Source organism: Euphorbia lathyris, chromosome 8 (genome assembly GCF_963576675.1).
Source record: "Euphorbia lathyris chromosome 8, ddEupLath1.1, whole genome shotgun sequence".
NCBI classification, from domain to species: domain Eukaryota; kingdom Viridiplantae; phylum Streptophyta; class Magnoliopsida; order Malpighiales; family Euphorbiaceae; genus Euphorbia; species Euphorbia lathyris.
The window spans coordinates 5,409,305-5,423,561 of NC_088917.1; the positions used below are offsets into that span (position 1 = coordinate 5,409,305).

The window sequence follows — 14,257 nt, forward strand, 5'->3', positions numbered from 1 at the left end:
GAAAATTTTAATCTGAAATTGCCATATCTACTCATGTGTTAACTCATTCTTCAATGATTAGTTGAGGTTTCATTGTCCTGTTATCGAAGCTTGGATGACTCGCGCCAACAAGTGGATAGTATAAGTTAAAAACAACACATGGTGTATTTCTCTTCAACCAATCAGAGAAATATGTGTGCTTCTTTCCATCACGTCCAAGTAACTGGATAAGGGCCCCGAGCAATAGTAGTTGGTGTTTATCGGATCGCGAAAAGAAAATGTGAGAATGTTCATTGGGCAATAATGTAAATTAATAGATCGGTCATGGAAAACTTTAATTGAAAGTTGTACGATTTTTATTGTGATATTATTTGTTTTTAAGGGGAGTGGCATGGGGTACAAATATGAAAATAAGGTTTGTTTTATCCTCTAACAAGTTTCGTTTGTTTTGTCGTTTGACAAGTTTCTTATTTTCTTTTAATTCTTGCGTCAATTTTTTTTCAATCCATAACATCATCATGTAATCTTGAATTGCGTATGTTGATCTTTCGTTAGAAGATGAGGGTAATGATAAAGTTATTATTTCCGATGAAGATCTCAGTGTTAATCATCTTAGTCTTTAATGGTCCTTTGTTGGAATGATTGTTCAGGTTGGATGGAAACCTTAGAGTAGAGGTGCTTGCTGGCTTATCAATGGTGCGGGTGTTAAAAGTGGTGGTGGTACTTTCCGATGGTGGTGGATGGCTCTGGTCCAACCGAGATAGTCCAAATAAGCGATAATTATACTGGTAGTAACTCCTCAATTAAAAGAGTACTAGATAATTATGATGACAATAATTGCTCAATTAAAAACGTAACTAGTAGTTATGATTAGGTGAAGTTTTGGGATGCAATTCGACAATAACCTCAAATAAGGTCATTTTTAGCCATAGACCGTAAACACACAAATAACTATCTCGTCAAAACGAGTCCAATAGATCAAGCACCGTTGAGATCGGAGGTCAGAAAAGACATTTTTTAACCTTAAAACTGCTGAAAAGACATCTAAGAAGAGAAGGGGACACATGTCATAGCATGTAATGCACACGCCTTATGATGTGCTGACACATGTCAACCCACACTGTTCAAAATCAAGTCGATCTGGACCGCCTAGGCCCCACCTAGGCTCTCAAAATCGAGAATCCATCCTGATTTTCTCCGATTACCCTCCAGTCGTTTTTTGGGTCCCTAGATGAATTTTAGCCACATGGGCTCCGCCTAGGCCGCATCCACACCGTCTAGACCTCCTAGACGCCGACTAAGCAACGATGAACAAAAATATTTTTTTTATTATGAATTTATTTTTTGCTTTATTATAATTTACTTTTGAGTTGTTTCAATGATATAGTTGTTGAAATATTGATGTTTGGACATTTTTAAAGATATATGTTACAAAATATATGTATTTTTCTATATTAAATAATTCTTATATCTTCGATTTTAGATAGTATAATATATATTTTAATTGAATTATATAACAATGTGTAGATTAACAAATAAAAAATACAAAAATACAAATCCGATTAATTCCTGATTAATCATCGATTAATCATCGAGAGCCCTATCCACCAGACTAGCGCCTAATGTTTTTTACAATCTGTGTTTTACACGCGCTGACATGTGCCGGACACACGCTAATACTACGGCCCCACTCACTGATACGTGGCCGCACGCTACTGATATCGATTATTAATCCTTTTTTCTATTTTAATTCTAGTTTTGATTTTTATTATCAAATATGTTATCAAATATATCATTGTATATAGCTAATCTCTAAATTGATTTAAATTAACCCTAAAGCATTGATTTACTATTTTTTTAAATAATGTCAAGTTTTATTAACTTAAATCAGATGAAAGAATATTGATAAGAAATGGTGGTGGACATGTCCACTCACCCCGAACAAACACAAAATTGACCGCTTTTGCTAGAGCATGGGCAGCCGAATTTGTTGGACGCTTAATAAAGGAGATAAAGCACAACTTTAAATCTCGTAATAAATGAATATAATCAGAAATAATGTCAACTAAATATGAAGGAACTTCTAAACTCATTTGAATTGGAGTTGATTATGATGAGACAATTCGACTGAATTTGAATTTTCTTATTGGGGCGATGCATCTTAATCCAATTTAAAGCTTCTTTGATAGCCATGGTCTTGGTTAGCTGAGGACTGAGATTTCTTTGTAAAGCTCCCTTCTTAGCTAGAATGCATTCTCCAGAGTGATACTTGATGATGCCATAGATGAAAAAAGAACTTTTGATGCAAGAATTGAAAAGAAAATAACTTGTCAAAGGACTAGACAAAACCAAACTTGTCAGATGACAATATCCATATCCGTTGAACAGCAACAGAGATGAAAGAACTCTAAATTTCCCTTTAATCAACATTGTTTAACTCATCTTCTTCTTTATTGAGTATTCCTCTGTTTTTCTCCCATCTTTATACTGCTTTTTAGAGCTCTCAAGTTTTTAGTTTGTGAGGATCACTTCGTTTTGAGTCTTTTTATTTATTCCAACTAATCCGTTTTTTTGTACTTTTATATTCGAATATAATATTAATAGTATTACAAGTTAATATTATTGACTTAATCGGTTCATTTTGTTTATAACGATAATTTTGGATAAACGAATCAATTCGAGATAAATTTTATGTCATGATTGTTTCGGTGTCGATAGTTATCAAAAACTTTATTTTGATTCATTTTAATCCTTAATCTAAAAACTTTATTTTTTATTCACTTTATTAAACTTTATTTTTATTCATTTTAATGCCTAATCCTAACTTTATTTTTGTTCAATTTAATCCGAAGTCTAATAACTTTATTTTTGTTCTTTTTAATCCTTAATTTAATAACTTTCTTGTTTTTTATCCACTTTAGTCCTTAATTTGAATTATTTCTCTTTCTTTCAATTTGTCCCGAATAAAATTTTCAATTTAGTCCTTAGTCAATTTTTACACCATAATTCTTTGTATAGTTATGTTATATGTTTCTATCCTTTTATTTTAGTTGGTAGAAAATATGAGAGAACATTGTTTTGGTGCCGATTGAAGTTCCGGAAACACCTGAATGTAATTGTATTTATAATTTATACTCATTTAATTGCTTTTGGGGTTGTAATGTTTTATTGTTTATTTATTTTTGTGTATTTTAATGTGCAGTATGACATAAAACATGATTTTTTCTAAACAAAGCAACCATTCAAAACGAATTTAGAGTGTATGTAGAAATGCAAACTAGGAGGCTAGTGGATTCGCCAAGCACTTTTAGGGGTGCTTAATATTTCTTTCCGATGGGATATTAACCTTCTTCAAGCGTACTTAACTTCTCGAACCCCTTGCTTCCCATAAGGAGCCTCAATAACATTATCGAACCTAAAATTCGGATGGCGACTCGTTCTCCGACATTGGCTCTACCGAGCTTGTCATTTTTTCAATTGGACTTTGAGTTCAAATAGTACTGTAACATCATGACGGACCTCCCGGGAGTGAAAGCCTATCGAGGTAAGTTTCGTCCACAAGGATAGTTCTTAAAGATCTTGGTACATCATAGTTAAATGCTTCAGTTTTCACAAATTGATAGGCATACTACTCTATTTATAGTTTACAAGACTTAACATCACATTTGTGACACAACAACTCAGTCAATATACGCAACAAACTTATGATCATCATTAGAAGGAAGCTTTACATGTGTTTCGCTATCTTAACCAAATAGGTTCTCATGGATTGTTTTATCCTAGTTCTACAAACATTTCATAGATTACAACTTACTATCATGCAGATTGGGGGAAATGTTTAACTACGAGAAGATCTCTCATAGATTATTGCATCTCCTTGAGGACTTCTCTCATCTTATGGAAAACAAAAATTAAGTTACTATTAGCAAATTTTCCACAAAAGTTGAGTATAATAGTATGTCTATTACAAGGAATTTTCACATGCACTTTAATGAGTAAGTGAATTTTCTCACTCACCGTTAGATATAGGCTTATTAAATCTAAGCCTCTAGATGCTTTGGATCTCCACCTTAGGATTCTAATAAGCCTAGATCTAACAGTGAATGAACAAATTCTACATGCTCATTAAGGTGCATGTGATCAAGACTGGTCTATTACATGTTGTGAACTTAGATGGATTACTCATCTTCTCACCGCTTTTGGGATTCAAATTAGTTTACCAATCACAACGATGCATATGTTAACATAGATTACCATATCATCCGAAAGCGAGTGGAGACATATTCTGTGCACACTCTATACATTTCCACTAAAGCTCAACTTGCAGATTTGTTTGTTCAATTTCTTAGCCTTGAAATCATGCTTCCTGCTTTGTCCAAGATATGCATGCTTGATACCTCTACTGCTCCATCTTAAAGGGAGAGGGGTGTTGGTCCCTTGTGAGATAGAATCTAGTTCCGGGGGATGAATGGAACTATAGAAAAATTTAAGGCTTTATAAATTTTCTCACAAAAACTTCTTTGACAGAGGCAGTCTGTTTGTCTAACTAAATTAGGCAAAGTTCCCAAGTTGACCAGGAGACACAACATCTGGAGCATCTGAAACTTTCCTTATTTAGTTGCACAATGTCAGTTGTACAAAGTCAAAGCCTGAGATTGTCTCTTGCGTCTTGTTTTTCTATCTTTCGAGTGATACTTATCTTGAGGCATGGCATGGTGCTTCTAGATCCTTCTTGCTATGAGGCTTAAAATGATTTATCGACCTTGATCCATATTTGAAGGGCCTTTTTCTTTTCAACAGGGGAGACCGTGAAGTTACTATTCTACCCTTACCGTTGGTACCAACGGTAGGCGGGAATTTAACAATTTCCTCAACTAACTCTACTCTCTCACTTAATCTTTCTCACTTTTTATCACTTGTACTATCTCTAGCTAGATTTTCATACTCTTATTTTCATCTCTAGTACATAAACAAGTACATGTAATCTTTGTTGCTAAATTTGATAAATAAAGGGTGTTGTTAAACATAGCCTCCATTTTCCACCCCTAGTCCTGTGAAAGGACGAAAATACCCTTAGAGCTTTTGGGGTGGGAAATAGAGGTTTTTTCCCTTTCCCGACACTCGGACGTGAGGTAATCACGCCTCACCGTGTGGCTATCACGCCTCACCACAACGTGAGGCGTGAGGCTATCACGCCTCACCATAGGTGCGGACGTGATAGCCTCACGCCCGCGTGGCTGGGTGGGGGGAATTTTTTTTTATGGAACTGATGGTTTATTGCGGATTACTCGGCTTTCTCAAAATTCCTCACAGATTCAAAAACGAAGCACAAATCGACAAAAAAACCGTAAATTGTACCATTATTGCTTTTCCTTTACCGCCCCTATCACGATCGATGCTTTGGTTCAGAAATTAGTCCGGATTTGATCGAATAGAGTTTAAGGTGTTTGAGAGGTTTTGGAATTTTTGAAAAATTAGCCAAAGGGTATTTCGGTCTATTCACGGGGCTATGGGTGGGAAAGTGTGGCTATGTATAGTAATTCACTAAATAAATCATTCTCAATTAGTTTCATAATTTGCATAAGCCATGAAGCAAAATTTGAATCATTGGCAACAATATAATGATAGTAATATATGATACACAATTTCATTTTTTTTGGCTTGTTTTTAGTGGGGAAGCCAGGACTTTGAATTAAGGAGGCAAAATTATACGCGATCTGATACGAAATTGACACGTAAATTTTTGGTTCAATGGAGTTGAAAGAGAAACTACCGTGTCATCGATATATTAAAAAATAAAAATCCAATAATATAATCTTGTAAACATTTTACATTTCTAAAAATTATGAAAGAAAAATCTAAAATATGTCCAAACACAAAAAAAGTGTTAATTACATATATTTATATATATATATATTTATATGGAAAATTAATCTAATTAAGATGATGTGTAATTAGAGAGAGTAACCAATAATTTGTCTACAGTTTCTGGGAAAAACTTTCTTGCAAATAAGAAGCATGGTCTCTTCAATCCATTCCATACACATGTTTTTGGAGGTGTTTGTCTCTGCAATTAAATTATTAAATAATAATTAATAATTAAACAAAATAAATCAATTTAAAAATTCAATAATATTATGGATTAATTTATATTTATAATTTTCTAATTATAAAAAAATGGAATGAAAGTATTATAAAATTTAGATTTTAAACGAGAAAGTTATCGCGGTTTGTATTTGGTTTCGGGTATTGTTCTTTTGTCTGGAAATCGGTAAATGCATTTTGGAGATTAGGGTTGTAATTGAACCAAGCCGAAACCGGGTTTTGGGTTGTTCATGCTCTCGGTAGAAAATTGATAAGCTCGAGCTCAAACTCGCATTTTGTTTATGAATTGCTTATGAGGAGCTCGTTAATCATGAACGTCAATCATGAACAATTTATTAATTATATTTATTTGTAATTTCTTTAATACAAAACTATAGAGTTTTGAAACTTATAAAACTAAATTTAACACAAAACGAGTTAAACCCCCCAAAAGGGGCATTTTAAGAGAATTATTCTTAATCTGGTAATTGTTGGAAAATAATTCTCTTAGAGGGGTTGCTTTTCACTCTATGATTAATAACAATCTCATTACGACGGTGGATCTGCCATAATGGTACAAAAATAAACAACTATGCTTTTGTTTATTGTGCCATTACAACAAATAAGACGATGTAATGGAGATGTTTTAATTACAAAGTTAAAAACAATTCCGCCATGGAAAGTATTTCAACCATTACCATGTTGGAAAAAATTCCCTTAAAAAGGCTCCTTTTTGGTGTCTAACTCAGACAAAACTACGGTTTTTTACATTCTCCCTTATAGAAATATTATTATTAAAAAAATAATCGAACCAAACTTGCTCACAAACTTGTTCATGAACATTATAATTGAGTCTATTCAAGAGTTTTTGAGCCAAGTTTCATCGTGTTCAAGCTCGGGTTGTTTATAAATCGACCCGAATATACTCGAACTTTTATCGAATAGAATGCCGAGCTGCTCATAAATGGCCCGGCGCATTTACAACCCTACCGGAGATTTCACGTGGCAAAATTTTGAAAAAGTATATAATTTTTTACTTTTCATGTGGCCAAATTTTGATGACATATCATTCACGTGACACCTCTTATAAATATATTTAACGGGTTTTAGGCATAAAGATGGAGCAAAATCAAAGTTAAATCACAATAATTTTAGGGTAAATAATTTATTAATTCCTATGTTTTTATCTAATACATTGTTTAGTCTCTAACTTTTGTTCTATTCAATATTTTAATCCTTTAAATATTTAAATTATTAAACAGTTTAGTCCCTTTATAAGGGATTAAACTGTTGAATAAAACAAAAGTTAAAAACTAAATAGTGTACTATTCAAATACGATGACTAAACAGTGTTATATAAAAATGTAGGGACTAATAAATCATTTTATAGTTTTTTTAAGAACATAATTTTATTGTTAAGAATTTAAAATTTATGATATGTTTGTTATATATTGTTTGTATAATGGAAGGATAATATTGCTAAAAAAGAAGTACAAACTTCATACCTTTTTATCACTTGTATAATGGATGACCACATTTTTTGACTGTAATTAATTAAGAAAATTCATTAGCATAAACAATGTGAAAATGGAAAAAGATTAATATAATGAGAAATTAAATTATAAACATACAGAAAATTAAATTTGAATTTTTTTTTGGTAACATAAATTTGAATTTTCTAATATTTACCTCAACATGAGAAATAATATTTTATAATTTAATTACTCAATTTTAAAATTAATATTTTATGTTAAAAAAATACTACTTATTTTATCATATTTTAATTATGACTAATTGTTATTTAATTAAATGATTGAAATTGTAAGTAAAAAAAAAAAAAACTCACACTTGTATCTCAATTTATGACACGAAAATATTATTTCTATGCTATTTAGATCACATGATACGATTATAGTGCGAAAATACTTTTTGACACATTTACATACCGTAACGTTTTTAACGAAGTTAGCAGTAATATCTTTGGCCCGATATGTTTTCGGGTGCCACTTTCTTTCGGACCAATCCACATATGTTATTGACCATTTCGAGATGCCGCCCGGATCAATCATCTAGTTAGAAAAATACGAATAACGTTAACAAAAATCATTAAAAAATGTTTTTTTTTTATCAATATTCAAAATTAAATTACATAATTATGAGTTAATTACAATTAGTATAATAGAGATTATTGAACTCACAGTGAAAAGGGTTGGTAAGTAATGCTCATCAGCATAGCAATTGCGTCCATTCATATTTGGCTGATGAGAAAACCAAAAATATAATTAGAGCATGAAAATTTAGGGTCAATCACAGGCTCGGGTGGGAATGTAAATGGAGCGGGGATTCTTCTTTCTTGTTAAGGATTTGCCCGATGGGAACGGGGAATTTCTGATTAGAATCATCATTGGGTGGGATAGTGATTGTTTTGTACATGGATATAAGTTGTTAGAGATTAATATAAGATCTATGATTGGGCATTAACTATCAGTTCGAGCTTTTAGTTAAATCGGTTCCATGACATGGTATCAGAACCTCTAGGACCAAACGGTCGAGGGTTCGAGTCCCGACAACCTCATTAATGTGTGGAATTAAAAACACATGGCGGAATGGGCCTGTGTTGTGCACGCTACAAGCCCAATGAACATTTGCGTGTGGGTGTGTGTCAGAGATTAATATAAGATCTATGATTGGAATTAACTATCAGTTCGAGCTTTTAGTTCAATTGGTTCCATGACATAGGTATCTCTACCTCGTGGAGATCCCCTGTATCCGTTCCTGATAATGCCCCCACGGGGACCCTTGCGAAACCCCTAATTAATTCCCTGAAACATGGAATAAGGATCCCCATGGAGCGGGGACTGGGCCCCGGCCCACAATATAGTGTGGATTTGGATCCTTTCGTTGAACATCGTTTCTTTTAGATAGAAAGGTGATCTGACTCTATTGGATAGTTATAACCTATACCTCCCTTTTTGATCCCCGATTAGATTTCAAGGACAGGGACGGGGAAATCCGTGATAGATCGGAGAGCAGGGATGGGGAATGTAATCCCCAACCATCTCCCTGTTTACATCCCTATGCTCAGCTCCGTGTCCAATGGATTGATCTTGGACAAGAAAAAGACAATTTTAGGCCCGAGAAGGCATAGTCCCGTTAAATGCTTTCTATATTTAGGTCGGGTTTTTTAGTGCTATAAAAATAGCACGGGCCACCTAGCTTGACCCACCTTATAATATTAATTATTAAATTTATTTATTTATATATATTTTTAGATAAACTTATTTGGACTGAGATTGATATTTAATTTTTAAGTTGAGCTCAACCCAGGTCAAGACCGTCTAAAATAGTAGCTAGTCTAGGTTTTTTGTTTTTGTGGCAAAAGCCTATTGGACCCATTCCGATCTACGAACATGTCTAGTGAAGTATTATAAATTTTGAGTTTATTCAGTGGCGGAGGAGGGGATGCATGGATATGTTGCATCTCCAGCCGTCGAAATTTATTTCGGTAAAAGTAATTTCAGACGACTTTCTATCTGAAAAAAGGTTTAGAGATACTGTAATGGCACCCGCAAACTCTTTTCTCTGACTCCGCCACTGTTTAAAATTTTCTCAATTTTTTTAATACAATTTTCATTTTATAAATTATTGAGAATAAGTTTAATTACCCTGCAGAATCGCCTAAATTTGGAGTAGTACAAGAAATCTGATAAAACGACAATGGCATGCTGCCGTTTCATCGAGAACCACTGAAATATATAAATAATTGAGTTAGGATAATCTTTTCTTAATGAATAATCATCACCTTATATTTATGCTAACCACAAAACTATTGGATGATAGAAATAAAAATATGACAAAAATAAAATATAAATAAATTAAAATGATCATAAAAAGCATATATAGTAAATTATACATTAATTATTTAATATTAATGTTATTTAGATATTGAATTTTTTTTTTTTTTTTTTTGTAGTTTGTCCGCTTTCTCGGGTTCAAGGTGCGTCAGATACTTTTAAATAGATCATTTTTCAATTAAAGTTCTATGCATAGATTTTTTTTAAAAATGAAAAAATATTGATTTAATTCATGCTAAAATATTATATATATAAATTATAAATTAATATTTAATATTAATCCCGACTCATGTAACAAAAAAAATATTAATTATATTTTTTTAAGAGAAATATTAATTATATATATAATTTGCAAATATTTAACGTTAAACAAGTCATTAAAATACATAGGATGAAGAATATATATATAGAATAAATAATTTATTAATTCTTATATTTTTACCTAACGTACTAGTCATCATATTTTAATAAAAATTGTTTAGTCCTAAATCTTTAATTCTATTCAACAATATTAAACAGTTTAGTGTCTCTATAAAGAACTGAACTGTTGAATAGAACAAAATTTAAGAACTACGATATATTATAACAAATACGAGACTAAAATGTGTATGAAATAAAAAATATATGGATTAATAAATTATTTACTCAAATACATAATTATCGGAACTGAATCGACCCAACCAAGTCAATGCAATTCAATCGAAACTAATTACTATTCTGATCACATTGAATCATGTCAAACTAACATATTTAATTATTTGCACATGTATCTCGTGTGAAGTCGTGTTTATATAGCATGTCGTGTAAACATTTGATTTTTGTATACGAGTAAGTTTTCTTATAATTTCCCATCAAAATTGATACGAGACAGTGAAATGAATTGTCACCTCTATTCAATGAATCAGGTCCTTAAAATTGACAAACATGGTTAGTTTAGTTCAAATCGAAGTTTAGATATCAACTAAGTTCCGATGTTGATAATATTTGACAAATTAACCTAAATTTGATAAATTTTTAAGTATTAAAATTGATTGTATTTGCAGCGAATTGTCAGAAATTGCCAATTTCGAGATTAAATTGATACTTGAACTTCGATTTGGACTAAATCGATTATGTCTACTAACTTCAGGTACTATTTTGAAATGATTGCATACCTGTGAACCTTTCCGAAAATCTTTCTTTTCAACTTCAGGCATCATATGGTCTGAATATCTACCAACACCATCTGGACCAAAGTCTTCGTAACTAAGAAAATTAGGAATTAAAAATTAAAAAAGAAAATTCAATTTTCCTAGATTTAATTTTATCAGTAAAAAAATAGATTTAATTTTACATAAATGAATTAAAATAAAATGAAAATTAAATAGGATAAATAATTTATTAGTTTTTATACTGTTCAATTTTCGTATTTTAATAATATAATATTTAATTTTTAATTTAATAATTTAGTCCCTTTAAAGAGACTAAATTATTAAATAAATTAAAAATGAAACAACATATTATTAAAATATAAAAACTAAACAATGTAAAAATATAAGGACTAATAAATTAATTTCTCGATTAAATATTATACCTGTCGATGTAGCTAACGTTGCTGTATATCAAATAACTATATACATAATCAAAGGGGCGCAATGGTACACAACTGAAAAGAAAAAATAGTTATACATAAATTAATAGATTTAATTTCAAATTTTAATAAAAAAATATTATATCAAATAACTTTTATTGTTATTTCTGATAAATATAATCAATCATGTTTAGATTTGTTCACAAGTTCGGGTATCTGCTTGGCTCGACCCACATCTACTAGGTCGAACTTGGATAAGGAGAAATGACTTTAAGTCCGAACTGACACAGACCTGCTAAAGCCTACCTATATCTAGGGGGATTGGGATTTCATAAAAATAGCACGGGTCAGCCCGGCTCAGCCTAGCCCGACCTATTAATATTAATTATTAAATTTATATATTTATTTTCAAGTATAACTTTTGATTTTATCATTAGAAACTATAGGTGGACTTATTTTGACCGGGCTTGAGATTTGATTTTTAAGTCCGAGACCAATTCGATTTGATCCTTCTAAAATACAGTGGGCTGCACTGAGTCTAGGTTATTATTTTTTTTTTTTTTTGTAAAAACCTGTTGAACCCAGTTCGAGCCCGACCTAGCCCAACCCGACCCGATCCATGAAGAAATTAAAAATATTTATATAAAATGAATTAATTTAAATAAATTGTACCTATCAGAAAGCAAAACAAAATGTTGATTATCAGTTTCCAATAGAGCATGAGCCAATAATCTCTTTTCAGCATCCACCATTGAAACTTTTCCCCACTCCACCTTCAAATTAATAATTTAAAATATAAATATAATAATTTTTATAATTATTAATTAAATTCAGTGGCGTAGGGACGGGATGCACGGGGTCCGTTACATCCCCCGATCACCGTAATTCACCCTTCGAAGCAACATTTTTTTGGAAAATAAGATCTAGAAGTGTTACGGGTGCATTTTCATATTCAGTATTATAGCTCCGCCATTGATTAAAATTATTATAAAATTTAACTATTGTAATATACATGTATATACCGTCTTGCTAGGAATGTCCCGGCCAACGAAATAACTACTGACATGAACTGGAGTTTCTCGAGATGAATGAACGTATACTGTGAATTTACCTTCGTGTCCCTGTCTCATAGCATGCATATATATTAGTTAGAAAGATAGATAAGTAGTGATGATTATGTCAGAAGCCAGTTTCTAGCCCTCCGCTTTCAATTAAAAAAGTAGTGATGATTAATTTTTTCTTTAAATACAGGCCTGAGATTTCATCTGTAGATTTTTTTCACTAAATAATGTAAACTTTACAAATGTCAGGCGTGTCAGTGAAAATGTTTATTTGAAATATATACCACGTATGTACATTGGACGATTTTAGTGAAAAAAATTATTCTTGCAAATGGAGGAAACCTCAAATATATAGACGTCTGAAATTTTTTAAATTACGTCCAAATCTTTACAAATGCGCAAAACAAAAAAAAAATATATTTTTGTAATTTACCCTATAAAATATATAAAATAACTGATAAAGTTGTAACAACTGTTTAATCAACTGATATCGGTGTTCAGTGTTTGGCATGTCAGATGGTGACATCTGATATCTATCATTTAACTCGGTAATACAATTACTGTATTCTGTGCTTTTGAAACTAGTACTCAACACTGATATCAAATTTCAAACGTGTCAGATGTTGACATCTGACACTGCATTCGATAATAGATTTATCAGATTCCCTGCTTTCAAAACCGGTGTTTTGAACACCGACTTTGAACATCATCTAACGACTCAAAGCACATTTATAACTCAAAAAAATAAAAAACAATTTACCAGGAAGAAAGCATGCCATAATCTCTCAAACGGCAAAGGTCCGGGAGTCAAGAACATGAAAGCAATCTTAGGATTATTCGAAGGCATAGATGGTCTATTAAGTATTTCATGAATAACAATTCGAGCTGAATGCTCTGCATCAGTTAATTCTCTCACCGGAATAATCTCTGTTTCATTCTTACCACCGCAAGCCGCACTATCCGGGAAAAAGTAGCACGCGGCCCCTCCTCCTCCCCCTCCGTCTCCGTCAGACCCCATACTCAAGAAAATAGTAACCATTAACATCACGAGCACAAATATCCATATTGCCCTCTTCTTCTGTTGTTGTCTGTCAGAGATTATAATAAAAATTACTATTATCGTACCTTAATTATCAATTTAATCTTTCAGTTAGTTTATTGACACGGTATCAGAACACTTCCAGTAGTGCTCACCTAGACCCTCATCGTTAGATCCAAGCTTATTAGATCTAAGCCTTAGGATAGTTTGAATCTCCACCACATGATTCTAATAAGCTTGGATCTAACGGTAAATGACCAAATTTTGGTCATTCAGGGATTGGTCATTCAGGGTCCAGGTGAGCACTACTGCAGAACTTCTTACCTGTGTCTGTATCCGGCCATTGCTACTACGTTTTCTTTCAAGCCTTTCTGCCATGCATTCCCCTTCTTCATGCTTCGTACATAATTCGGGTTTTTGTATCTATAGTCGATCTATCTATCTATCTGTCGATCTACCAATTCGTTGTGGTAGATCATCGACGAAGATAACGATATGGAAATTGATGATTTTAATATGAATGAATCAAAATATACAAAAATGAAACAAGGCAATGGAAAGAGATGATAAATATATATGATCAAAATGTACGGATCACCACAAATATTTATGTAAATATTAAATAATGATTAATGTGTTAATTACAATTAGTAAATTAAGTGTTTGATTA

The 14,257-nt window shown here is 32.1% G+C and overlaps 1 protein-coding gene across 1 annotated transcript; it reads right to left on the reverse strand.

Annotated features, from left to right (window-relative positions):
- Positions 1-5,917: 5,917 nt before the first annotated feature.
- Positions 5,918-13,982, reverse strand: LOC136203824 (glycosyltransferase BC10). The gene is made up of 11 exons (XM_065995063.1): positions 13,912-13,982; positions 13,309-13,636; positions 12,510-12,608; positions 12,160-12,260; positions 11,491-11,562; positions 11,072-11,162; positions 9,729-9,809; positions 8,262-8,321; positions 8,010-8,132; positions 7,569-7,607; positions 5,918-6,046 (listed from the first exon to the last, which is right to left on the reverse strand). The coding sequence occupies exons 1-11, from the start codon at positions 13,980-13,982 to the stop codon at positions 5,918-5,920; spliced, it is 1,194 nt and encodes a 397-aa protein (XP_065851135.1).
- Between the last annotated feature and the right edge of the window lie 275 nt (positions 13,983-14,257).

Bases quoted from the DNA above. Each gene is read 5' to 3' on its own strand.
- LOC136203824 (XM_065995063.1), bottom strand. From the start codon at position 13,982: ATGAAGAAGGGGAATGCATGGCAGAAAGGCTTGAAAGAAAACGTAGTA. The intron at 13,637-13,911 runs GTAAGAAGTTCT...AATCTCTGACAG, and splicing joins ATGGCCGGATACAGACACAG to ACAACAACAGAAGAAGAGGG. The intron at 11,563-12,159 runs GTACAATTTATT...TTTTCTTTTCAG, and splicing joins TTTGTTTTGCTTTCTGATAG to TTGTGTACCATTGCGCCCCT.